General features: G+C 40.4%; 2 protein-coding genes across 3 annotated transcripts; one reads left to right on the top strand and one right to left on the bottom strand.

Moving 5' to 3' along the window:
• Nucleotides 1-37: 37 nt before the first annotated feature.
• Nucleotides 38-26,322, bottom strand: LOC135937302 (rabankyrin-5). The gene is made up of 20 exons (XM_065480448.1): nt 25,944-26,322; nt 25,628-25,740; nt 24,286-24,433; nt 23,849-23,972; nt 23,647-23,796; nt 5,207-5,372; nt 4,661-4,886; nt 4,317-4,594; nt 4,031-4,255; nt 3,731-3,971; nt 3,354-3,527; nt 3,183-3,296; nt 2,991-3,135; nt 2,666-2,878; nt 2,302-2,461; nt 2,018-2,247; nt 1,506-1,689; nt 1,314-1,452; nt 1,163-1,261; nt 38-557 (listed from the first exon to the last, which is right to left on the bottom strand). Exons 1-20 carry the CDS (start codon nt 26,162-26,164, stop codon nt 425-427), a joined length of 3,483 nt encoding a protein of 1,160 aa, XP_065336520.1. The 5' UTR covers nt 26,165-26,322; the 3' UTR covers nt 38-424.
• Nucleotides 6,264-21,232, top strand: LOC135937304 (uncharacterized). Of its 2 annotated transcripts, none has more exons than XM_065480450.1 (3): nt 6,264-6,484; nt 19,775-19,963; nt 20,654-21,232. In XM_065480450.1, the coding sequence occupies exons 1-3, from the start codon at nt 6,436-6,438 to the stop codon at nt 20,950-20,952; spliced, it is 537 nt and encodes a 178-aa protein (XP_065336522.1). In that variant the 5' UTR covers nt 6,264-6,435; the 3' UTR covers nt 20,953-21,232. The 2 variants fall into 2 exon arrangements, with proteins under 2 accessions (XP_065336522.1, XP_065336523.1); XM_065480451.1 differs by lacking the exon at nt 6,264-6,484 and adding an exon at nt 19,597-19,715.
• Nucleotides 26,323-27,394: the final 1,072 nt, after the last annotated feature.

The raw sequence follows: 27,394 nt of genomic DNA, 5'->3' as shown, positions 1-27,394 counted from the left end.
AAAAGCCCTCTTTTTATGTATGAGAAAAATATTTCAATTTTGAAATTAATTGGATGTTTTTATTAACATATATTAAAGGACATCTTAGTTTTCTTTCGTAACATAATGCAAAATACGCATTTCAAATTATCTGGGCGTGTGTATATAGAGGTCAATAAAAATAAACTGGATATATTCAATCATATTTATGTAAATTAAAACTTTGGCCACTTTCGCTCTTAAAATTATTAGCATGTGACCCAGAAAGCAGCTTCACTTCCATTTCAACCGAATATTCCATACAAAATAATCACAGAGTTTAAACTGGAATCACTTGAGAACGTTATTTTCCTTCGCAAAAATAGGTTTCGTTTGTGAAACTTGCTGATAGCTAACTTTTGATATCTCCTCCCTGCTTGATGGAGTTAAGCTCGATTTGGATCAGCTAGGTTGTAACTCCGCTTTGAAGCACTTGGAAGCAAGTTGTACAAACGCGGACTGGCTTGTTTAAACCAAATTTGACAATGGGAACGTCACAGCTGGAGCATTTGGAGCACAGGAGGCGTCCACAGTGGCGGCTGCCAAACCAAAAATATTTCCATCAGTTTTATGTCTATTTCATGCTTAGAAAATGAAGAAGAAGCAACACATGTAAAGAAATGCACAAATGAGTTTCGGAATGACCCAACAAAACGTAGATGTAAGACAAGTTTAATTAAATATGGTGGAATCAATAAGCTAAAAAAACATGTGATTGCCCATAGAACATTAAAAATTAAAACTTCCAATTGAACTTCTGAATTTCACAACAGCCAAAAATTATGTAATAGTGAAAAAACACAAAGAATAATTTCATCTGTTCAATAGAAACTATGATAACAAAGTTTTATTAGACTTTTCCAGAATTTCGGAATCTATCAGATTTATTCCTGAAATGACAAACCTATGAGTTTTTTCTCAATTAGTTGAACTTTGGTATCTTTAATTAGGGCTTGTTGTGATTTAGAGATAGCACATATTGATTTTGAGGAGTCTATCCCCTTCAATTTTGTGGTTATATTGAACAAAAATAGTTCCTTTCTTAGTCTGCATTTTAAAATTGATCCCGAAATTAACTTTAAGTTAACTTTAAATTTACTGTAAGTTCCAACTTAAAACATGAATAGTTAGAATCTGTACTCACCAATGATGCTTTCTCATAGTTATGCCAAACTTGCTTCCACACTCAAGGCACATGTCTCCCTCAGCCCAAGGCGGTTCTTTGCCGAGAAGGTCCAGCAGTCTGGAAATTTTTGGTTTATAATTTTGTCTAGAGTTTCCAATATTACACTCACTTGCTCAGGAGTTGCTTGGTGGGCGTTTGGTAATTGAAAATAGTGATTCCTTCTTTATTCATCATTCCCACGCAACAGCCAGATTTCACCAAAGTTCTGCATAGATTCGCTTTTCCCTTGATGTATGCCCATAGGAGCGCTACAATAAAATTAAAAATAAAATTTCGTCCAAATATGTAAGGGAACAATTACCTGTGTTTCCTTCCAAATCAGGCTCGTCTAAGGGGTACTGAGGCATGCACTCCAGGAATAGTTCGCAGATTGATGAAGCGACTTGGTCCTTTCCATAAATCGCCAGAACGTGCAACGGGTTTTGACCTCTCAGATTTTTGGCTTCTGCATCAATTGTGGACTCTGTCAGCAGTACTCTAGCAACCTGCAAATTTGTTATTATTATTTATTACATTGTTTTATTACTTTTTAAATTTAAGATTTTTAAGTATTCAATTATTTATTAAGGTGTATTTTTCAAGTCACATTATTTGCTGAATGCTTTAATCAAAATCTTATTTTAGAGAGATCTCTACAATTTAGAAACAACTGCTGGTAATCCCGTTCTAGGGGCTCAATTGTTTGTCATGAATTATTTTCTCCCTAATTTCTCATCTTTTAATGCGAACTATTTAAAAAAAGTAAAAATATGAGAATACATTTTTAATGGCTGATTGCCTTCAAAACTAATGAAATTCACAGCATTTGCTTACAGGAAGGTTTGACGATTTGACTGCCAAGTGCAATGGATTGTTGTTGTCAACATCTGATGCATCTGGATCGGCGCCATTCTGCAGGAGGGCCGAAGCCGCTGAAGAGTGGCCAGAAACTGCAGCGATATGCAGAGGTGTTTGCCGGGTCGAATTTCTCTCATTGGGCCTTGCGCCTGCTAAGAGCAGGTTCCTAACCAGCAGCGCAGAGTCCTCAGTGGTGCCTGTTGCAGCTGAACACAATCATTAAAAATTTGGAGGCAAAATCAGTGAAAAGAAAGCCATACAAGGGCTTGCCACTGAACAGGCGAGGTGAAGTGCAGTGCTCATGGTGCTGTCTCGAACTTTGGAGTTAGCGTCGACGTTGATCGAAAGGAGGAAAAGCACGCTCTCCAAGTCGTTTCGCTGGATGGCAACGTGAAGAAAATTGAGGCCTTTGTTGTCATACTAAAAAATTAGAGAATAATAAATCACAATCCAGAAATTCTGAAAGCCATTTTAGCAACAAACATTTAATTCTGCTTGTCCTTTCCTGTCAAGAATTTTTTTAAAAAGGAATTTAGCAATAATTTCTGTTTCATTTAACATCTGTTTGCCAAATTGGTTCACAAAAAACTATCAGATAAAGGAATGTTTGCAGATTTATCAAACCTGCTCTGCTGCAGAGGGCAGTCGGTCAAGGATTGCTTGCGCTGCCTTGTTGTTTCTGCAAGTAAGAGCAGCCGCAAACGGAGTTAGGCCAGACTTGTCTCGTACTGAGAGGTCCAGCTCTGGATGGCACAGAAGAAGGGAAGTGATTTTAGAGTTCTGGTTTGACACTGCCAAGTGCAAGGGAGTTCTTCCATCAGAATCTTTTGCATTGACCTTTAAGAAGGATAAAATTATTTTCAATTAACATTTACACCATATCAAAATTGACAAGCGAACATACAGTTAATGAAATAAAAACAGTTAAAACAATATTTTTAATAATCACATGAGCTTTGTGTTCGATCAGCGTCTGAACAACTTGTTCTTGCCCCCAGGTGCACGCCATGTGCAAGGGGTGTTGTCCATCCCTTGCTTCATCACCCCCTTCACCATTGGGACCAGGTCTTCGTGGCGCATTCATTTCACATCCACTGCAAAAAAATTCCTAATCAAAGTTACAGATAATAAAATTTCAAACCTTCTGACAAGGAAGCAAGCAATTGATGTCAGATTCTCGTCAATGGCCCTATGCAGTAAAGTTTGCAAGCAGCCTTCGGGCCCTGCACTCCAGCAGTCAGTGTCAACTCCAAACCTAAGGAATGTTAGTTAAAATGGTGAATCTTGGGTAATTTACAGCAAGCAAGCGTACCTAACGAGGGTGGAGGCAATGTCTTCCATTCCATCCTCCAGGGCGGCCCACAACGGACACCGGCCCTTGCTGTCCACCACGGACATGTCAACACCCCTTTTGCACAGAGATTCCACGACTATGGGCAACGAATTCACAATGGCCAACTGCAACGGCGTTCTTCCATCTGGTGTTCTACAATGTGATAAAAATTTAGCTATCAATTACGCATTAATTATAAGGATTTTTTTGGCACGGGACGTTTAAGTTTAGCTGTTTAAAAAGAATAAAAACAGATTGCAGTGGAAAATAACCGACCATTTTAATCTAAAACCAATTAGAAGGTCTCCTTAATTTCAACTAAGATTTTGAAAATCAAGATAATAAATAGAAAGCACCTGCAAGACATGTTGGCACCATGTTCCAGGAGAAAAACTGCTGCGTCTGAATCTCCCTGTTCGATTGCAGAGTGGAGCATTGTGAGTCCTTCCGAGTTGGTAACATTAACGTCTGCCCCTGCACTTATGAGGTCAGCAACCTTGTGCTTCATTCCTGTTCTCAGGGCCAGGGCAAGTGGAGTCAAACCACTAGAGTTTTTCAGATTTAGGTCAGCAGTTTTGCCTGCATCTTGTACCTCAGCTGAAGGAGATTAAAAATATTTTGATACCCAAAGCGACATAATGACAACAATGAAAAACCTTTATGTGCTAATATGGCATCAATAACTGCGTCACAGCCGTTTTGAATCGCTAAGTGAAGAGGCGTCTGTCGGTGCTCAGACAGACCGCCAGTCGAAGGCAGAGTCTGTAGATTGACGTTGGCTCCTGCATATAAGAGCTTCATCACAAGCTCAGCCAGACCATTTTCGCAGGCAACGTGTAGGGCCGTTTCACCCCTTTTATTAGTACGCAAGACATCCCCTCCTGAGAGAGCAAACAAAATAACAGCTGATAGCAGGTGCGCTTTCTATATATATATATATACCTTTGTCACACAAAAACACGGCCGCGTCGGCCTTCTTCTCTCTGGCCAACAAGTGGAGCAAAGTGTCTCCACTGGCCGGGTACATCGGGTTGGGGTTCGCTTTTTTGGCGAGCAGTCTTGAAGCAAGTCCATCTTCCCCAAGGCTGTTTCTCAGTAGTGCGTACCTTAAAGCAGTGTGCCCGTCTTGAGTGGGCACGTCGAGGGCCAGCATGGGATATTCAAGCAGCATGTCGAAGAGAGCTGCGTTGTCGTTCAAAATGCTGAGGTGCAGTGCAGAGCTGGAACACGCGAATGCACAATGAAAAACTCGCCCTGTAGCTGGCTCTGGGCACCGTTTCACTCACTATCCTTTGTTGTTTTGCATGTTTGGATTAAGGCCGTATTCAAGCACTTTCCGAGCGACTTGGATCATGTCGTTGGCGGTCGGTGCACCGTCTTCCTCATCTTGGAACGGATTGGCAGAGCAGCTTTGGTTTGCGATCATGTGCATGGCTGTGTCACCCAGGTCTGGAGTGGTGGCCGATGGGGATGCACCATGCTCCAGCAAGAAGAGGGCGGAATAGCTGTCCTCTTCAATTATTCATTTAAAAAAGTTATAATAATACAAAGATTAAAAAGGGATTATTTACTGAGGACACAAAACAGATTACGATAAAAATTAAAATGCTCTAATTTCAAATATGTGTTAAGATTATGCTTACAAATTTTCAGTTATTTTTTTCAGCTATTAGCGGGATTTCTAGAGGGGAATACAAATTTTCCAATGTCCGTATGCTGTCTATATGCTGATTAATGGATCATATTATTTTTGAAATACGTTAGAGTTTGTATGATAGTTTAAAAAAAAAGTTGAAAACTGGCAACTGGATGAAACTATTTTAACGTTTTACCTCTTTCAACTGCATTCAATAAGAGAGTGAGGCCTCGCGGGTCTTGGGCGTCCACACTGGCTCCATGCTCGACCAAGGAAGTGGCTAAAGTCCTCTGTTTGGAATTCAAAGCGAGTAGCAATGGCAGTTCGCCTTTTTTGTCCGGCTCGTTCAGCAACCGGGCCAGCTGAAACAAACAAACGCATTATCGTTAGCGTGCAAATGAGCCAATTAAGCGACAATCTGAGCACTGCTTGGTTGGATTATTACACAAATTTTTGTCATTTTTTTCAAGCAAATGCGTCATTAAAGTGGACAAAAGAATCCCATTTTATATCCGCATCACAACGGTTTACTTTTTGCATCCAGTGAAAAGGTGGCCTTATTAATTTTCATTTTAGCACGTCATTAAAGGCACTATTTTATACTCATTCTGTTTGTCATCACCCACTTGCTAACAATAGTACTTTTTTAGCATCTACACACTCTCCAACGTATATGGTTATTTCAAATATGTAGTAAATTATTCATCTTTGAAAAGTATTACAAAGGATTCGCAACAATATAAGAATTGGTAAAGGCACGCGCAAGCTTTTCACCACTTTTTTGGAAAATACATAATATATAAAATGTTTCATCAATTTAGCTAAAATGGTTTGCAATCAGCACAGTTTATATTGTATTGACTTCTAAAAGTTAACATCTAAAATAATACCAACAGCTGATTGAGAATAACACTTCCACTCTCACAATCTGGAAACTAAGCAAATTTTATACGAATTTGATAACAGAAACAAATCAGGCTTTTGAGATCCGTTAAAACTTAAGATGATTAAATTTCCAACCAAAGTTATCTACAAAGCAAAAGTTGTGCGTTCATTCCCACACGTAGCGGGTATAAATTTATGCGTTAATTAGCAACCGGCAAATTAGCCGCTTCGTCTGTGCACGTGACATTGCGTAGAGGATTCAAGTTCAAAAACAAGGGCCGGGTTCGAGGCCGCAACTTCAGAGCGCGTACGAGTCGTTCGGTCGGTCGCGGAGGAGGTGCGCGCGAGAGAAGGGACGAGGCAGGCAACAAACAAACGGGACCGCCGCTGCCTGCTTTTCTTCAGTGTAGACAGTGCCTTAGAGCCCGAGTGTTCTACGACGGCCAAGCAGCGGCCCACTTGAGACATGCCGGCGTGTTATTATTAAATAATATGCTCTTCTTTCTTGGGTGCCAAAGAAGTAACTGAGAACAAGCCAAGATGAGTGCAACACGATTTTCGCAAATCGCCACCTGCATCGCTCTAACAGGTAATTTTCAACGTTTTTTTTTCATTTGAATGGGTGACCACCCCTAACAGGGTTGTACAGGGAAATTTTGAACATTTCACATCGTGGTAGGAATAGTTGACACTTATCCTAAACTGAACTGTATTTTTTGAAGGTTTATTTTGCGGTGGTATATCTCAGAAGAGTTCTCCTCTCTTTGGCACACTTTCGTGGTTAATTTTTTCCCCACTTTATAGCTGCCAGATTTAACAAGCAATCATTTGGGCTGCTATAATGGTTTTTGGAGAAAAGGAGCACAACGATCAGTTGATTTGTTTGTTTCTTGTATAACTTTCAACGAATTTCGATCGTTTGAGGGAACGGATCAAAATTTGTGCGCAGAGTCAAGGCAATCAAGTGACACAGCTCCCACCTGCCGGCCCAACAACCTGGCTACCAAGCTGTAACATAACTGACCAATTTCATGCCAAGATCCCATTTCGGGCTGGCATAACAATTCAGCGGGTTATTGAACCGCGCGCCGCGAACGCTGCAGCAGAGGAAACGGGAGCAGCAGCGGCGAACGCAATTAAATTACTAAGGCTGTCGAAATTTGTGCTGAGGCCCACATACGTGATGAGGGTTCGTGCTTATTGATTTGCTCCCTCTTGATCTTGAGCGCGATCGAGCCGGAGAGTGTGTTGACATATCAAATTCGGCTGAAGAGACCACCCGTTCTGAGCAATCGGCGATTCGCACTCAACTTGTGCCCTTTTGCGAGCTGAATACCGATGGGGCAGGCACACCGTTGCGTTTTATAAATTGCTGGTAGAAGAGGAGCACCGGCCGGCTTTACTAGGAAATCCATGGTCACAGTTTTAATGCTTTTTTATAGACCTGCCGTCGATTTTGCACGTGCAATAACAGGTTTTAGACCGTTTCTTGAACTTAAACCGCGATCGATACAAACTCACATTCGGTTATGTAATTAAAATTTAGTTAAATTTTATAAAATATTATAATAATTGCAATAAATGTAGGAATGTTAAATGTCTCTTGGCTCAACAACGGAAAATCATGTACTTCGTTGGTTTAGCGAACATTTCCCTAAAGAGGCTATCGTCGGCAGAATATGTCATTTAATCAACTTGAAGCACTTCTCTGCGTAAATAGATACGATTTGATGTGCCTATCCTTGAATCAATCATGAACACACCTGCTTATTGAATATGAAAACCTCTCGAGTGATTTTACTTTCGTTTATTTATGCTTTGTTGTCTGACACCCTCTCTCGAAAGTGCTATCGACCATAAAAAACAGAGAAGATAGCTTCGCGTAGGCGTGTATAATTTGGATACGAAGGCCGACGCAGACTCAAACCGATTTGGACGCAATCATATTTACGCTTGGGCTTCCACTGACTAACACAGAATGCGAAATTGTTTTGATTGCACGAGCGATGCGCCCACAGATCGTCTAGCTGGGCGTGATTACGGTATTTCTTCTCAAAAGCTGGATAAATGGGATAAATGGTAGAAAACGCCCTTACTTGAGTCAGCAATGCGCGCCGTCTATGCACCTAAAAAACCATCATACTCTTCCCGGACGAGGGTGAATAATGCCCTTGGTTCGGCGGCAAAAAAGCAATTATTTCCAGCCTTTTACGCCATCACGCTAATGAAACGAAACCGCACTCCGATGCCATTGGGCGGCAGCGAGTAATTAACAGCCAAAGCGTATCATATGTATAGTGGAGCTGCGTCTTGATATCGAGCACTGCGCCTTTTAACTGCTTAGTATTTGAAATCGTTTGAAAACTGACTTTTAACCGAGTTTTCACCGTCTCGAGAAACGAAAAAAATATACAAAACAAACAAGCACAGTGAATCTTTTAGCTTGAATTTTAATTAATCACGGACGATAAAGCGCAGTGAAATATTGGTTGGAGTTAATCGAGACCTCAAATGTAGGGTCTCCTTGCCGCTGTAATTCCGTGGACGCTGATAAATTTATTCGTTGGGTTCATCGGTGCAAATGGGGTCGCATGTGTAAAAAATATGAATACACGCTGAACGTTTTTCATCAAAGGTCGTTCCCGTTTTACATTTTCATCATGCATGCATTCCAACGCGAGTGTCAATGCCTTCTATGGGAAATCCGGCTTTTTAATCATTTTGACGCTGCTATGATCATTGATTTTCCGGTCTCATTCAAGAGAAAAACTTCCCGTGTCTGTAAAACCCAAAAAAATGTGGATGGAAATAGACACTTTTAACATTTACGGCTTGAAATTCATATCAATCGATCCGCAAGAGTGAGCTTCTGACAGGCCGTGCAAATAATATATTCCGCGGCACTGATCGAAACGGAAAGTTGGCGTGTTAAAGATGCAAGTAGCACACTGGTTCGATTCAGGGGAACATTGACATTCTGTGACAGTCCGTCGGCCAAAAAATTCAACAAATTTAGGCTCTAGAGAGAAGAGCGTGGCAAACGACATAGGCCCAATCGGCATTCGATCCAGAGTGATTAATTACGAAAAATGGGAATAAATTGTATTCAGGCATCGTTCATTATTTTCATCACATAACTCGCTTGGATGCAAATTCGGCCACAGACTGACGACGTCACGCGAATAATTTATCATTTTACGCCACACCATACCAAAAGAGTCGTCACACAGGGGTATTATTAACACAGCAACAAATTAACACACACGCAAGCAGGCGTGGTGTAGTGTAGAATAAGCGAGCGACATTATAATGCTTTTTGTTTTTTTGCTTGCCTGAGCAAAAAGTAACACATACCCCCTTGAGCTCAAAGCTAGTCGCCTCAGAGAGACCTAAAATAAAATACATTTCCCGGGCCAAAACTGCCTGCCAACAGCTATTTTAATTAAAACCGGAGGGGATGGAATAATTCCGGCGTCGTTTTCCGGATCAGCATGATTTATTGTGAGCAGGAACAACAAGTTGAATCCGATTTGCAAACAGCGCTTTCGGTTCATAAGGGAAGTGAGTAACAAAAATACGCGTTTGTTACATTAGCTGGTTATTTTTGTTATTCTGGACATGATTAAGAATATGGACTGAACGATAAAAAAGTTTTATGCATTTCAATATCAAATGCTCACAATCAGTGCCAATGCAAATTTTGAAAATCTTTTTAAGGAAATATTGTTTATCAAATATTATGATTTAAACATATTCATATTTCATAGCTGTCAAAGAGAGATGTCAATAAGTTTTCTTTTAAAGAGGAGATTTTTCCCCAAGTTGAACGGATTTGTTTTAGAAATTAATTTCTTGAATTAAGGTACCATAGTTAAAGCAAAGAAACATTGACTATCGCGCACAGCCCCTCTCCTGTTTAGTTAGTTTGCCGCAGTAGCAGTCCATTAAACGGTTTGATCACAAAGTGCACGTACACCATTAGGCAATCTAATGTGCATGGTCCGCTACAGATGGGTGCAATTACGTGGCCCAATGAAGCAATAATTATTACCTAATGTAGTGTCACGCCCCCTCGGGCACCCTGCGGGACCTTCTGCCGAACGAACAGCCGCGGTCCTGCAGTGTAGGTTTGTTGCACATGTACATGCGGGTCGATACTTGGGCGTCTTGTGAATATTTGTCACTCGCAGGAGCAGGGCTAATAAATTCTTTTTAGGGAGGTCTTGGCGGTGTCACGCGCACACCCGGCTCAAGAGCATCCTTTTTGCCCAGCCAAGCAATTTCTTCCGTTTTCGACTGATGGACCGAGTGCAAAACTTTGCCAGCTTTCTTCAACAGGCCGCTTTAAGAGGCTAATCAATCAAGCGCCGTTTGCAAACCGGATTGATGGGGAGCCCAAGTGCGCTGGAAATTTCGTAAGCAAAATCGAAATGCTGCTGGGGATCCACATTTTAAACCAGTTGGTTTAACGAAACGGATTTAACTCTCAAATGACCAAGTGGGAAAATAATTATCCCGCGGGAAGTCTCAAGGTTACCAAGGTAAAGGCGATGAATCGTACTCGGCGAGTATATGCTTTAACATGTAAGCAATTAGAGGCCAAGAATAGTATTTTTATTAACTCGCAGAACAAGAATACGGCTAGTCATTATTCAATAAACAGTAACGAACTGCACCTTTCGGCATAGTTTCAGAAAGAACATTATTTACTTATAATGAGTGGTATTGAATTAAATAGTCTGTGCATGAGCGAAATCAAAAGGCAGTGCAATAGAAAATAATTCAAAACTTTGGAATATGAACAGCATTTTGGTTGGTTTGTTGTAACATCAATCCAGATCCAATAGCAATTTCAATTTCACGTCAATCGCGTCATTTCTCGTATTTCAGACGCAGATTAATTTGTGATGATTTTTATCTGAGTGGGTCATAGTTGGAAACAATTGAGAGAAAAGGCCCGAGTAGGAGAAGTGTTGTGAAGAGAAGGGCTTGAATTTGATACAGCCGATCAGGCCACTCCAACAAATAAGTCGCGAACACAACAGCGAGCTCATCGTCAAAACAAGAACTTTTCCGCGTAAACAAAAAACCTGATGTAGCGTAATCTTTCTCGCGATAATCACATATCGTTGTTATATCACAGGTTGATAGGCGCATCGTAATTGCGCGTCGGCTAGACGAAGGCAGCGTGCAGCCGGTACTGCCCCAGTGCATATGGGCTGCAGGTTAATAATTAATTCTTGAGCCGCGCAAAGAGTGCAGCCGATTATGTCAAGGAGATCAACTCCGACCTTCACAATAACACTTGCTCTGCATCTGCCGCTCGAAATTTGCTTTGAATGCACGTGCGCGTCTTAGTTTAGTATTTACGACGTTTAATCAGCGACACGTATGAATTATTGAAAACGCCGGTGTCAGTGCGCGCGAAGGGTAAAAACCTCTTGTCGCGCAGCCTATCGACTCTACTTTTCTAGACCGACACTGAACCATTTATCGAACCAACATCTCAGAGCAGAGAGAAGTAACAATGAGTAATAATACATAGCAATCTAGAGCTACAGCATGGTTCTTTTGATTTTATAGCCGCAGTCGCGCACTCAAGGCCGAGCGCGTTGCTTTATGGGATGCACACTTGATTTGGCTTCAGGAATTTTACGATCAGAGTTAATTAAGTATTTTAATCTAGATTTTTATTAGGCTTTCATAGCAAATGAGTAATTGCGAGGATAAATAATTTATGGTGGTTGGAAGAAGCGGCCATTCACGGTCAAAGGGCGATTTAATTTTACTATATAGCCTTCATCTTTTTAAAGGACGGTTTAAATTACTACTTTTGTTTGCATAAATGTGCATTGACAATGCCACACATTATCCCAAGCTGTTATCAACGAGTTCAGTGTTGTCGTTGTCGTCGAGACAGCTTTTTAGAAAACAATGCACGCTGCATCGGCCACTTCCTTTGCCCCGTCGAGATAATTTATGCCTTTTCGAAAACAATAAAAGTCGAATCCGCCCAACCCAAGCAACGTTTGGAATAAATGACACGGTTCCGATTGGAAGCACAGCACTAACCCTTGAAAACCAGTATTCTCTTGTCACTGCCTCGCACTTCATTTTCGGACGACGGTATTGCTGTGGAGGCGTACAGAAAAAAATTACGCAAAAAATATTTGTATAAAAATTGCACGTGGGACCTTCAAATTATGGCATGGGCTTCGATACGGTTAACATCCCTTTAATTGTAAACAAATGGATGGAATTGATAACTTTTTTCAGCTAGACGTCTATTATTCTAAATATTTGACGCGGCAACACGAAATTTCACTTTCCTGCTACCAGCAAGGACGCGTGGTTATCGAAAAACGGCAAACGTGACGGACGGGAGCACCCGACTGTCGGGTTCAAAGATTTTCCAATCTGGTGGGAAAGTCACGCACTCAGAAGCTGAAAACTTGGCTCAAAACTTGCGCAGCGGGTCTTTGGCACTAAAGCGGCTGCCGTTGAAAACAACGGTTCAATTAGCACGAGGCCTCTCCTCTTATTTCGTTCTCTCCACTCTCTTTGGCCGCTTTCTCCTTTTCAGGATTTTCAGCCGCTTTAATTTACTGCATGCACTGAGCAGCTTCGCAGCACTCATCGCAGGGCGTAAAGGGCCTGCATTGCAGCGAACACGAGACTCAATTAGTCATCGTCGGGTTTCCAGATTGAATTCGGAATGGCTCGGCACGCATTGCTGGGCGCTAATAAATTTGAAGCTGTCCAATATTCCCACGAGATCTAGCAGCCATGTGCCTGTGAGCGACTTCCAAGGGATTTTCACGCCCACGACTTTAGAAGGACTCACAGGCAGCTAATCGCGTTATTGTATGGACACTCAAAGCGAAAGGCGGAGTTCTCGCAAAATTGGACCTTAAAATGCTCAGTCGACAAAGGATAAATTAGCTCAAAGCCGGATTTAATGGGGAAATAGAGCTGGGAAATTCGTGCACACACTCAGTGAGTGTGCTCGGGTTACACGGTTCCTGAAAGGCACGAGATGATTTCTTAATTGAATTGATTAGATTTTAAAATCAATGTAAAAATTCCTAGGTGAAATTCAAACAAAATTTTCAAATTGATTCGAGCATTGAATGCAAACAATCTGCGAAATTCCATGTTTGAGTTTCAAATGAAACGTGAAACGCAGTGTTTGTTTCGCTAGCGTCAGGAAAGCACACTCAGGAAAATTACTCCCTGTGCTACAAGAAAAATAAACAAACCCCACGGAGGCATCCAAAAAATTCCTTCTCCCGCGCTGATAAAAAGGACCCCAAGAGGCGAGAATGCCATATGGTCGCCAAGAGTAAACACGGGGTTTATATTCAAAATACAACTGCCAGCAGCAGACTCGCTTTCTTTACTCCTTTCCTGGTTGTGCTATTATATTTTAAAACCGCTGGTCTCCAACCGCACATACCCGAGAACAGCCTCGGAATTTAATTTCCTGCGAATCTGGCGCGTTGCTAAAAACTGCAAGCGTTTTTTATTGATTGCAGCGCTGCTCTTCTTTCTATATTCATGCCGAATTTATGAGACAGACGTCTAGCTGGGAAAGTTACGAGCGAAATTCTTGCAGTTCGGCCAGTGTATTTGTTTTCCCTGGCGTGTAATTTGTTTTTTCGGCCGCAGCCGAGATAATTTGGCACGCGTCAGACGCTCTGCTTGAATCCGCCAGCCAAACTCTCAGTGCAAAAGTTGTGGCCGTGCATAAATTAGAGTTTAGTGGAATACACGCTCATCTCACAGCTGCAGATTTTCTCGTCGGGAGGTATTCTCCATGCAAATTCGACGGCCGGAAAAAGCCGCACCGGCGCAAAATGTTTCCCATTTTGCGGCGGCTTTTTGACTTTCTCGGAAAGGAAAATCCATTGTGCGAGAGAGGCTGGGCTGGCACGAAATCAGAAATGGTCTGGAGATGAACCGAGGTTAAAGACATCTTGGTTCAAGTGGAAAGAGCATAAAAGACTTAAATGCATCAAATGAAAATATCGACAGAAAAAAGTCAGCCAAGCGTAAGAATCTGCGTCGGGGACGACAAGAGAGCTTTGCTCTTTTTTACCTTGTAATCTACTTTAATGTCATTAAAGCAGACTCTAAGCCTACGGCTCGCCTTTATAATCTCTTGGGTCCTTTTAACAGAAAATGAGCATGTTTCTAGTTCACTGCCTTATCACATTTTCGTATTATAAAAAATTCTACGAAATCTTCATTTGCGAAGTAAAAAATCCATTTGAGTTGAGTTTTTTTTCAGACGAAAGTTGTAACAGATTATTTTAAAGTCCAGCAATAATTATTTTTCTTAATTCAAGAGAGGGCAAAATAAAAGGTCAATGGAAAAAACAGACTAGCTTTTAAACTCCCAAGCTCTGTCCGAGAAATCGCCAACCGCTCTACCCTTCCCAAGCTGGAATTCAATAATTCCGGGCACTGGGACGCAGGGAGATAACAAAAAGCCTCCCTGGGCGTGAAATATGAAAAGCGGTGCTAAAATCATAATTTACGAGTCGGTCATTCTCGGATGGAGCGCGCGTGACCCGCAACGCCTGCCCGCCAGCCAACCCTGCGAGCACAATCGCGTGTTATGGTACACGCATACATGCACATAAAACGGCAATGTATCTGCATGCACCATCAACGAACGGAATTATAGCGGGGGGCTGGAGGCGGCGGCTGCGGCGCCACGGTTCCGCCATCCACGCACACAACGCAGGGCGCGGAGTGTGTATAATGTGCACATACACAAAAACGCAGCCGACTGACTTCTTCTCCGGATAAAAATACGAGCAGGCGTGTATCAAATAGACCACATCGATTCGAGCTGGAACAAAAGGCAGAAGCGGCGCCGGGTCCATTCCGGAACAGAAACAGAAACAGGCGTGTGCTGATTGAAATGTGGCTGCTCCAACAGTGGGAGGCGCACCACAAAAACTTTCTTTTGGCCTGATTGCGAGGGTTCGTCGGGGTTGAATAGAGTAAACGTGCGCCAAATTACCCAGAAAGTAATCGCTTTGACGAGCGGCGGGAAAATTGAATTGAATCTCGGTAAAGCTTGTTTGCGGCTCTGACGAGCAAATCGCGGTGGAAGCAGATCAACTCATAACTGGATCAACTTGATATTTAATCGATTAACGAATCGTGGAATTTCATTAAACCGTTTAATAATTTTTTGTAGTCATATAGCACAGTTGCAAATCCTTAACATCTTCTTTCTGAAATGTTATTGGATATTTTTTTGCAACGAACTAACACTGAATGCTCTTAAAGGTTTTTAAAAGACTGTTTCCTTTGACAACCAAAAGTTAAATCAATTTAAATGTTTGTCACTAAATCTGCCTCTAGTCAAATTAATTTTGTGCAGGAAATAGAATCGGCTTGCAAACAATCACGACAACACGTTGTTGCTCGGTTCTCGTTGGCATAAATGTTGAGTGGTAAAGTGCTTGAATCGATCTAGTCCAACACTGCCGGACGCCGGTTCGCTTTACCCACATTCATCAGCGCTTTAATTGGAGCGACCACTTCGCTCACAATAGGCTGCATTGAGTAAGAGCGCAAAGTTGGGAGCAGACGTCAGCCCTCAGCCAGACGCTTTTCCTGCTCGCAGACTCCCCGAGAGAAAAAAAATATACACACCATGCACCATGCTAGACACGTGATGCGCAGCACACAGCCCTAAGTAAGGAACAAATGACGCCCGCCCGACTCCACGCGGAGAAATTTAATTTCCGCGAGTCGAGAGGGGTGGCAGGTGGGTAATTCGGCAGTTTGTTCACCGCCCGCGGCTCTCCGCGAAATTGCTTGCACGCATAATATGGGAGGTGCTGGGGTAAACATCTTGAAAGATGTTTCAAGGTGAGCAGCGCAATTTTTGCCAGTTGAAACTACCACTGACCGGTAATTTCGAGACAGGAGCAGACAACTCTTTTTCTAGTTATAATTCCGCTGGTGATGGAAGCAACGCTAAATAGGCCTGCCTGCTGTCTTATTTCGTTTGCACATGGAGAGGGTGTTTGCAAAAAGGGATGAACGCTTGCACGGCCGAGTAAATTTAGGCAAAGTTAGCAGCTTATTTCACCAGCAACTCGTCGTCCAAACACCATGGAAATTAAAAGTCAACTAATTTTAAAGCAATTTACATTGCAAACAAGCTGACGATTTTTTTGCTCATCTCCTACACGCATTCTTTTTGTGCAATTTAGCCTTCTAGGCAACATCAAAAGCGGCCAATTCGAATTAGGAACTAGCTGAGTCGACTGCTTTAAATTCCGCGATTCTTCTAGGAGAAGAGAAACACCAGCTCATATAATGGAAGGAGAATCCGATGTATCATTCTTCTTGCGCTGTCATTATTCATCCCGAGACATTGAGAAAAGCAGCACAGAGAAATGTCATGTTCGCAGTCATGTTCCTGCACACAAAGCAGATAATTTTTTCAACATTGCAAAACTCTCTCTAATTTATCTTCATGAGCGTTCGTGCTGATCCTCCGGTCTGGAGCAGGACGAGTGCAAATTGAACTAGAGCAGCGCGCGGAATAATGACGCGCGCGCGGCCATGGTGTGAAGAAAAGCGAGAAAGATGCCGCTGTTGAGTGCATTACTTGCAATTCGCGTTGTTAAAGTCAGTGTCTTTTTTCTCTGCCTTTTTTCGAAGCACTTGCAAACATCGTTTTTTCCGGCATGTCTGCGAATCGGAGAAGATGCTGGCTGGCTGACGTGATGAAATGCATGCCTATTATGAAGTAAAGCTCTGGGAAATGGAGGACGCAGAAGCTTTAATTGCAAACTCCACCAATTATGAAAAAGACCGAAAACGTGATTGCAACGGTAGACCTGTTTTCTTTGTCGTTAAATATGCCGTATAGAGCGCGAGTGAGGAGTGCGGCAGCTATCTGCAAATGAGCTACTTGAGGGCTTGCAAGCTGGGCTTTTCATCAAGGAAATTGCCATTGAGCGCCGGCTGTTTACGCCCGAAACCTAAATATAGACGGCAGAAGCGCAACTCTGCGCGTTGTTTAGCATGATGTTGCCGCCTCGCCTCGCGTTACACATTAATTTGTACCATTAATTACATTTTTTCAAGTCATCAGCAAATATTTAATTTACAGAGATAATTTGTTGGGTATTATCTATCACAATTTCGTTTCAAACAGTTCATTAATTATTATTAACTAATCAAACTATTTAATGGCATTTCGTAGCAAAATAAACAGAGCAAAGAGAAATTCCAAATGGACCTTTTAGAGCAGTAAAAAAGAATTTGAGCAAATAACATGCTTTTCTATTTCTTGATGGAGTCTGAACGACTACGCCTGCCGCTATTTCTGTTAGGGTGGTCGCGTTATAAAAATGCAACTAGCCTTTTTGGCAACGACCCAAGTGTCCAGGGAGGCTCATCGTGACGTCGAATTAATTTTTCACGCACTACCGATCTTTATTTTTGTTGATTTCTTTTAATTATCGCACCGAGTGTGATGCAACTTATAGCGGTGGCATGCGGCGGAGCGAAAATTCCAGCGATTGCGCTGCAGAGGAAAATTACGTATGCCTTGTACTCGCACAAAACGCCATTGAATCACCACTCCAACGAAGGTCTACTCGCTCAATGAGTGTTGACAAAAAGACATACACTCGTTTCTCGGCATAAATGAAACAAATAAATAAGTCGACGGGCGAGCGGGTTGCATCCTTGGAATGAATCACGCGCCTGCTCACGGATCAATTGTTACAGGGTGGGTGGCTTGCATGGGAAAAAACCGATTACGCACAGCAGTCTACAGACAAGGTCGCGAATCCTAGACGTTTTTTCCAAATGTAAAAGATACTCGGCAGATGATTGAGACATTTTCGTCGAAAGACACCTGATAGTTGATGCAGAAGTTTACTCGTTACGTGATGAAAATCGTGAAATTTAATGAAGCGTAGGCAGTGATGTAAAATATAGAATCCCTTTCGGACCTCTTCTATCCCAGGAAATGAGCTGAAATTGCAAACCATCTTTATGGCACTTTCGTAAGCGGCGCCTACAGGACGCGTGCAGGCAGACGAGTTAACTTCACTCAGTCAGCCAGGATAATATTTACAGTTAGCGTTTGGCGAGAAGCAGTGGTGACCCACATTTGCGATACACCCGAGTCTCGTTATTATATGCTGCTGTGTGCGATCATCTCCTTTCTCGATGTGCGTAACAAGAAGTATTACACCGGCTCATGTGATATGATCCCATCCGGGCCAGCATGGATTGCGCGCAAATACGAAAGGGCCGCAAAGAGACACTTGGCCAGAATGTGGAACGAGACGAGTTAAAAATAATGCATGCTCCAAATGTCGGAGAGATTTACGAAAAAAAAGAGGAAGCAACACGCAAACACGCACATGTGCGGGAGACCACAAATTCGTACTTTTGATGAAGTGTTTTACACGGTCTGTCAACTCGTATGAATCTGACAAAGATGAAAGCGAGCGTTTTTCTTTTTGTTATTATCAAAATGGTGAAAGTATGGTCCCGTGTGTCCGGTTTAGTTGCTTTAGAGCATATTATCGAGAGTTGAGAAATTTGAAAGGTTATGTTTGCTCTAACTAAAACAGACGTAATTTTTCAGCCATTCGGTCGAATCAAATTATAACGTTACAGAACACGTGCTTGCCGAATACTAACGGCCATCGAACTGGCTGTGTGAGAGATTTCACAAACCAGTCGCGACGTCTTTAAATTTTCCTCTTGTGCGTTGTGTGGTGGAATAAATTCCAGAGGCGCGTAGCCTACTTTTCCCCATTGAGCATCGCTCCTTTTAGCCAAAGTCACTAACCTTAGCGCGCAGTCAGCACCAAGGCTCGTTATGCAAAGAAACTGGCCTATCCCATGGAAAAGTCCCATATTACAAGAAGTATGCTTTCGAAAGGCACAGGGAGAGAAGGTCGCATTGTGCGCACGGACCCTGTGCAGTCGTCCTCTCTTTTTCTCGTCGCCATGCACGCACAGATGCATTGAGCTATGATTTACTTTGCGAGTGCACTTTTGCGGCTATCCGATCCGAGACACGTAGCGAGCGGCGATATTAGGTCAAGGTGACGCCCAAAGGTCATTAACTCCCTCGATTATAGCCATGTAGCCGATTATTGTGTATGCATTTCTTTGTTTCCTCTCGTGTCATTCGACTGTGATTTTGCTTTATATGCGAGACTTATCACGCGGTTTGTAAGCAAAATAGCCTAACGAAACTCCTATAATCAAAGAAAAACTGCAGATTCCAGCAAAAATGTGCAATAAAAATAAGGCAAGTAACGAGCAGTAAATCAAGACTAAAGCAAATCAAAGATAATGTTTGATTTATTTTATTACTAGCCGCAGCAACTTATTGTGTTCAATGTTATCAGTTTTAACATTGATTTATCCACCATCTTCCGCTTGCAACTGATAGTGTGTAGTTCAAAACACATGGCTATGTATGAGAATTTTCCAATAAGTGCAACACAAGCCTTTTGGTTAATCAGAGCTGTATGACCGGCTTTGATCACAAAAAATGACGCACTTCTTGTTCTATTGTTCGACGATAGCCGCATCTGCTGGCGATTATAACCACATGCCTCTGACAACTCAACGCAATTCCCACTCCTACGATCGATTTTTAACGTACAGCGAAACGATTCATTTTTTGACGAGTAAACTGTCTTAAAATGCAAAGAGAGAGACATCTGGCGCATAGCCGGAAAAAAATTAATACAAAAGAGCCGAATTTCACGCAGCACGTGAAGGGATAAAGGGGTAGATGTGGGCGAAAAGTTGTTCTTTCTTTTGTGTGAATGCTTTTGTTTGACGCTGCTCTTTTGAATGGTTGCAGTGGTGCTGGGCTCCACCCTGACTGACGCCATCAAGTGTTACCATTGCTCCGTCAAGCCGGCCCTCCAAAAAGACACCAAAGAGATGAAGCCGGCCTGCCAGAGGTTCACCCCCACCAGCAAGTACATAACCGAGTGCGGAAACTCAACCTACTGCATGAAGAAGTCCTACAACTACATCCTGAGCAACGGTAAATATTATTAATCTGCCGAAACACTCTAGTGGCGCCGAAAGATTGGCCGCCCTTTGATAATACGCGAAATGGGCCGTAAAATTGGCTGTTGAGACTGTCGACGCACGGCTCTGCGCAGAATTAGTTTCCAGTCTCTCGGGCGCTTGCGAAATTTGCGCCTAAAGTTCTGTGAAAGGAATTTCTGTCCGTGGAGCTGAGCTTTAATGGCAACTTGCTTTCTGTAAATGGCCCGCAGAATCCATGAGAGGGCCGAATGAAGAGGAAAATACTATGGAAAACTTCAGTCGAGAGGGAAATATGCTTTGAAGGGTGCTGACATTACAGCTAATTAAATGTTGCGAAAAGAGGCTTAAATTACATAACTAAAACAAAAATATCAAAAGATGTAAATGCAACTCTCGTGCTGGCCATGATTTCTCGCCTGAATATTAATTTCTGTAAAAGGATAATATGTACAAGACAAAATAATGAGGATTTTTTTATTTTTTCGGCTGTAAGGAACTACAAAATTAAGATAATAAGGTGCTCTTTAAAATCGACCGATTTACAATCAGACACTCAACAACGATTCCGACGAGACAAAAGCACAAAGGAAAACACGACTTTCACGCTCGCACGCCCAAATTCCACACCGACAGGCGCAGTTTGCCAAACAGCTTACTAACAATCGAAACGGTTTGATTTCAGGTTCAGTGACGACTGTGGTTCAGCGCGAGTGCGCGCCCCAGGCGGCGCCATACCAGGTGTTGGTGGACAACAAGTGGCAGCGGCGCACCAAGGTGGAAAAGGACGCGTACGAGGAGGGCTGCGTGATCCAGCACCCGGATCACCCGATCAAAACCAACCCGACCGAGTACTGCTACTGCAGCAAGAACTTGTGCAACTCGGGCAAGTCGACGCACGACGCCACGTCAGCGGCGCACACCGACGCGATGGCCGTGATTTTTGTCTTCAACGCAATGAAGTACATTCGAAGCCTGCGATAGCAGTGCAACAACCGAACTCACTCTCGCATGGCAGTGGACATGTTCAAGTGGCTGTGACGATATAGACGTTTAACTGCTTATATCCATCGAGCGTCGACCGGCGCCGGAACTACTACTACTGATCATTTTAACTAAGTTATATATTTTGTTACTACATGTTTGTGTGACGCTCGTGATCAGAGCCAATGAATGTCTTCTTGTCTAGTGTATAAGCAAAATGTGCGCATTTCGCGATTGGTATCCCTTGATACGCTCAATAAAGTTTTAAAATAGATAAATATTTGCAATTGTGCTTAATTAAAAGAAATCATACATTAAAATGGAATTTCAAAACAAGCTGTGGCAAATCATTGCAAAAGTAATACTCACTTGTAATTTCATCACCGATTTTTTTAAAGTTTAAATTGAATTGTAATTTAAAGTAGAGTAATATACTGTAAAAAAGCTCTTGATAAGAGAGAGTAAAATTAATATTTAAAAAATAATTTATATTCCCCTGATAAAAGGCATTATTCAAGTATTTTAGAATTCTATGTGGCACCATTTCATCAACTAAGACATGAAGTAGATGAAGGTTTATTCAATTTAATTTAATTTCACTATAAGACCTTCCAAATTTAAATGTATTTTTTGCATCAAACATCTATAATATTGTGGTATATTCGTGAATCACTTATCGATATAATTTATTTACTGTTGTTATTGAGTCATGGAGGTCACTAAACATTAGAAATCAATTTTGAAATTCAATGTATAATCGTGATGATTTTTGGTATATATTTAGATTTGAATTGATGCGCGAATCGATTGATAGGTCAGTTTTGACATTCCAAGAAACTACTTGATTTTTTCCATAAGGTCACTTTGGGTCTATATAATATCATGCAGTTTTAATGTAAATTTAAAACTTGCACAGTTTTTCAAAGCGAGTTAATTTTCTTGTTGATAGATGTCAATAAAGGCAGAGGAGTTCGGGTACGAGATCGTCATAGTTTTCACTTGAAATAAACTACGGCATCCTCGTTGAATATCAAGCTGTTTATTTTTCCGTATTTCATCAGGAATGTTCTGCTTAACTTGTTTCGGCTGCTGTTTGTAGCCCAAACTCATGAGATAAATTGGTACATACACGAGTTGCAATTCGAGTTTGTTACATAAATTTTGATAACATAATTTTAAATCAACATTATATTTGAAAAACAAACTATGAATTGTATTGCAACTCCCTTTACACTATGGAATTTAAAACAAGTCATTGTAAAATCACGGCAAGAAGATTTATAGAATAACTTATGTGTTACTGAAAGTGTGAGAAAAAGCAAAGGGAAATGAAACAGAAAGCACGCAGGGAGGGGCGGCCAGTGGGGGGTCGGCAAAAGCAGACCGTTTTAAGGCTTTCAAAAATTCAGTCATGATCAACCCATAGACGGGGACAGGAAGGTAAATAGAACACGCAGCCAAAACTAGTTGAGCAGGATATTTGTATACAAATACCGAAAAATCAACAGCTTTATTGACACAGAGGATTAATGTCAACTGAATTCTTTTCATTTATTTAATTACAATTTTTTATCATTTCAAATATTTATAGAAAAATATGAAACGAATCACTCGAAGAATTAGTAAAATTCAAAAAATTATTAATATTCATTTATGGTTCAAATTTTTCTAATTTAAAAATAAATTTTTTTCAAATGTTTTTATCTTGTGGCAATATGAGCCACATTACCTCATATTATATAATGTCAAAAAGCTTAACAAAAGTCAAGATCAAGTTTAAATAAAAAATGGCACGTCGATCAATTCGTCTCATCAAGGAGACTCTTCATACCACACTCATAATACATATTTGACAAAAATTGACCATTTTTAATTTTGAAAGTGGCAATTGATGTAAGATGCCATAGCAAGGTCCACAATTTGCCAATTGTGCTAGATTTTCTTTGGTATTATTTCTTCCAATATCTTGAACGTCTACACATCTGATGGAAAAATTGCTTTTAAATTCGGTAAATCATTGAGATTCTTACCAGACTGATAATTATAATATTTAATGAGTAGGCAATATATCAAGGCCTAGTTAGGGCAAAATAATATAATAATCCAATTAATCGCAAGTTATAAAAGGATAGTAACACATGATAATGTCAACTCATTTTTTTGTTTCGCGCATCCATGCAATTTCTTTTAGTCATTTCTTTGCCTAGTTCCTGTGATTTTTAATGGCTTTATAATTACTGCAATGTTTTCAGAAAACAGATCAGCTGTTCGAGAAGACGTAAACTTGGTTATTTATCATTTCACTATGAACTCTGCTCCAGGTGCGAATATTCACACTATTAAAATGCCTTCATCGCCAAAATGAACGTTGAGTTGGGAGAAAAAATGCTTGTTTGAACAATTTATATGTATGAATGTGAATAAATTAGCAAACAATTACAAAAAATAGCTTTGGATATGTTTGAAATTTCAGATTGCTGACAAGAAGTAAAATAGTCTGTTAAAAAAAACATGTTAAACGGTTTAAATAAAAAATTTGACGCATTATATAAGCAAGTTTAAATTAATTTGCAAAAGCTTATGATTACGGCGTTTCAATCCTAATTTTAAAACTGCTATCATGAAATTATAATCAAATTATTAAACCCTTGGAAAAGCACTCATGCGATAACAACAATGCAGAGATCTTCTTACCTCATTGCTGTGCTCTACTAGAAACAGGAAGACAACATCCTCCCTTGATAAGCGGATCGCCGAATGCAGCGGAAACCGAGTCTTCGACTTGAGCATCGAGTAAAGCAGTGGAGCCGTCATGTGAGCGAAATCTTCGCTGGTGAATTCGTCCTGTGTTCATATTCATTTATTCCGCGGACATTTTAACTTTTTATTGTAGTACCCAATGCGCTGATATTAGTTGAGAACAGTGCTCTTGGAGGATTTTGGCGCCAATTTCTTCTGCAGTTGTGTACAATCGAACACAGTTTGTGACGCCAACAGTCAGCAAAAGTCGTTGTTCACATCTGATGCAAATATTTGAAAATATATAGTACCGTTATATTCGAATTTCTGGCTTTCTGTCCTTGAGACCAGGTGAAATAAATTTCAAGCTATATTTCTACGTTACTCAACATTTAAATTGAGCATAGCACTTTCGTCGCTGCATATTTTTCTTCATTTCCATGTCCTGAGCGGCGGACACCTCTGACAATGACACCGAATATAATCATTTTGTTGGCACCTGTTTTTTACTGTCTCAAAAATCTGTGAAGCCTTGAAGTAGTGACGCAAAAGAATAATAAACAACGTCAAACTGCGCTGTTGTTTGCTGCTCACCTTTTTGCCAATTCGGAGAGACCAAAACGAAATGCAACTTTCATCAGTTCAAGGCAGAACGGGTCTTTAATTGAGTCCAAGTTCGCTTCACCAGTGTAAACCCACAACAACATGAAATTCATCACTTCCGCGTCGTCAGCACTCCAATCTGAAAATTACCAATTCTAAAGTTGATCACTTTACATTGCCTTATTTTACTTTGTATTCGCAATTGCTTATAGCTTCATCATCTAGATTATATTCTGTTATCTAAAATAGTTTCAAAATAAATTGAGCAAGAAAAAATTTGAATAATTTTTCTTAATATTATGCCTCGTCAGCTAGACTTCTTCTCAATTTGTATTAAGACATGTCTAAGAATTCAAGTAAGAAACCCATTAATACCTAGATTGACACTACTGTGTTCAAGAACAGTGAGATTAGAATATGATATTGTAAGGAGGATCTTTACTAATTACAGAGGATGTAACGTAACTTGTTTGCTTTGTTGAAACGAACAAACAAACAGTAAAAGAAAACGATATCTCCACTCATTTTCACATTATCCTAATTTCTGTACCTTCTCAAATCTCAAATACAATTATCAAATTAACTTCATCTTTCGGTCTTAACTCAGGCTATTTTTAATCACAAAAAGCTAGTTTAGAAGCAGTTCGTCTTAATTGATTAAAAATTATTCGACTTGGTAGTCGTAACCTTAGCGTCAGGTACTTTTTTCATTATGATTTCTACATTTAAGACAAAACTTCTTTTCTTTGATATTCTACCTTAGAGGCATATATAATAGAAAGAAATTTTATTCTTGTGCAGTTGTGCACTTAGCAGAATAAAAGCAATTGCAGCACCTCATGCGTTTATGCATGTGTATTTTAAATATACACGGAAATGCTGCGGAACTGACGTCTAAATCGAACACTTGCATTAAAATTGCAAACGATGAGGATGCCCTAAATTAATATTTATAAATCCAATCAATGAACACGCCAACAAATTGGATCGATTTTTGAAAGCGCGTTAAGCTGACCATAGTTAGCAAACAGCTTTCATTTCTGATCTTCTTGCAAATAAAGACATCCTTAAGAGGTCAATTGAATTCCAGAGCATTTATGAGTCAAACAATAATTATTGTAATACCTATGTTGATAAGTGAGGGTGTATTCCATTTGAGTTTAAAACTTTTAATAATTAGATTTGGCCAATCTCTTTCTATACGTGATTGATAAAACCAACTCATCGCCAGGAAAATTTGCAGGTGTTTTAAAGAAAAATTGAAATATATAGAATGAATAGTTCTGAGAAAATTTTCACTTTTGAGATCCCTGGATAGTACTTTTATTTTTACCTAGTGAGGTAGCCGTATCCAAGTTCTCCACACCCCACTGATTGCTCCTGGCCTTGAGGACCAATTTATGCGCGGATACCATCTCAGCATTTGACAAAAGGATTTTCAGGTCACTGAAACAAAATATTAATATATGAGTGTGCACATAAATATTACATTTTTGACAAAAACTGTAACAAATATATCAAAGTACTCGGCTAACTAAATTGATGGATAAATACATATTAATTAGTTAAGAAAATAAAATAAATAATGTAGATACACTAACGAATTTGAGCAAAGGTTTCAAGTGTTTGAAAATTTGGCTGATTTGCACCTGTACTGTTCTTGTTTGAAAAGGGAGCCGACAGCAGCGACGATTCGGCTAGCGAAGGTGTCGGCCGACGAGTCATGCGCCGAAAACAGGGCCAGCTTTTTCTCCAGTTCGGCGCAGTGTCCTTGCAGTTTGACATACTCCTTCTTAAGAAGGGTCAGGTGCTGCTGCAGCTTGCCGACCTCAGAGTCCATGTTTCGCTGCTGCTCAGGGCGAGCCGACATGTTCTCCTCTCGGCCTGCCTGCCGCACGTTCGTCCAGTCTTTAGCCCTCACGTCCGCTTGCACCTTAAGAGAAAAGGCGCCCGGAGAAATTATAATTCACGCGATCCTAATTACTAATGAGCACCAAACACGCCCACTTTAATGACAAATTTTTGAAAACAAACTTGAGAGTAGCTGGCGCCATAGGTGGCAGGTTTGAGAAGTACATTGGCACTAGAAATCAGATTGGCGACGAGAGGCATTGGCTAAAATCGAGACTCGGAAATGCCCGCGACTTTTATTCTTTTGATATCATTTCTTGTACCGTCGTAGATTTAAAATCTTAAAAATATATTCCAACAATAATTCAATAATATGTTTCTTGCTTCCTTATACAATAACGCTCTTAAAAAAATTTTCTAACAGGGTGCTAGAAGGCAGCTTGTAAGCAACACCTGCACACTCAGGTGCATTGCAGGTTGCCGCCGTTGCCGCACTCTTTCATAAAGCAGACATTATTTAACTTTGATCCTTAAATGAAAAGAGATGTTCTCTTTCTCTACTCTTTTATCCTTTTATTTTCGATCACAATAGCAATTTTGTCTACTATTATGTATTTACTTGTTCATTATTTTGCAATAGTTGATTACGCAAAAAATATTTTTTTAATAAATAAATGAGAAAGAATAATAATTATTTCTACAGTATTGCTGGGCGAACAGAAGTAGCGAAACACCTGAAAAAATAATTCCTCTAAACCAATGTGTTAATTGAGGAGGAATTTATTAAAAACTATTATAGCCTGCTGTATTATTTCACTAGAAAAATTGCCTTAACACAGGAAACAGTAGAAGTTACCTGTTTAGCTCTAAATGCAAAACGTTTAAATAATTTGCTTCGGTTTTTCAAAAAATTATTATTTTTTTGGGGACAAAGTTTAGTTCACCTATTTAGTTCACCTATAATATATTTCGAAAAAAAATGATTTTTGCAGCATGCAGCAACCAAAATTTACAACATAATTTATTTATTACATCGTATTTTAATTCCTACATAGGCTTTATGTAAAGAAATCTAAATCGGAGGGAAAGAAGATTAAAATTGAATTTGTAATTAATATTAAGCAACTCAATCAAAATATTTTAATTTACGATAGAAGGCATTCTAAGCAACACAAACTATTTTGCTTTGAAGTTTTCATCGAAAGTAGATTAATTCCTGTAAATATTATGTAAAAATTATGGTAATGAT

Source organism: Cloeon dipterum, chromosome 2 (genome assembly GCF_949628265.1).
Source record: "Cloeon dipterum chromosome 2, ieCloDipt1.1, whole genome shotgun sequence".
Taxonomy (NCBI): Eukaryota; Metazoa; Arthropoda; class Insecta; order Ephemeroptera; family Baetidae; genus Cloeon; species Cloeon dipterum.
This window is presented reverse-complemented; position numbering and strand designations above follow the sequence as displayed.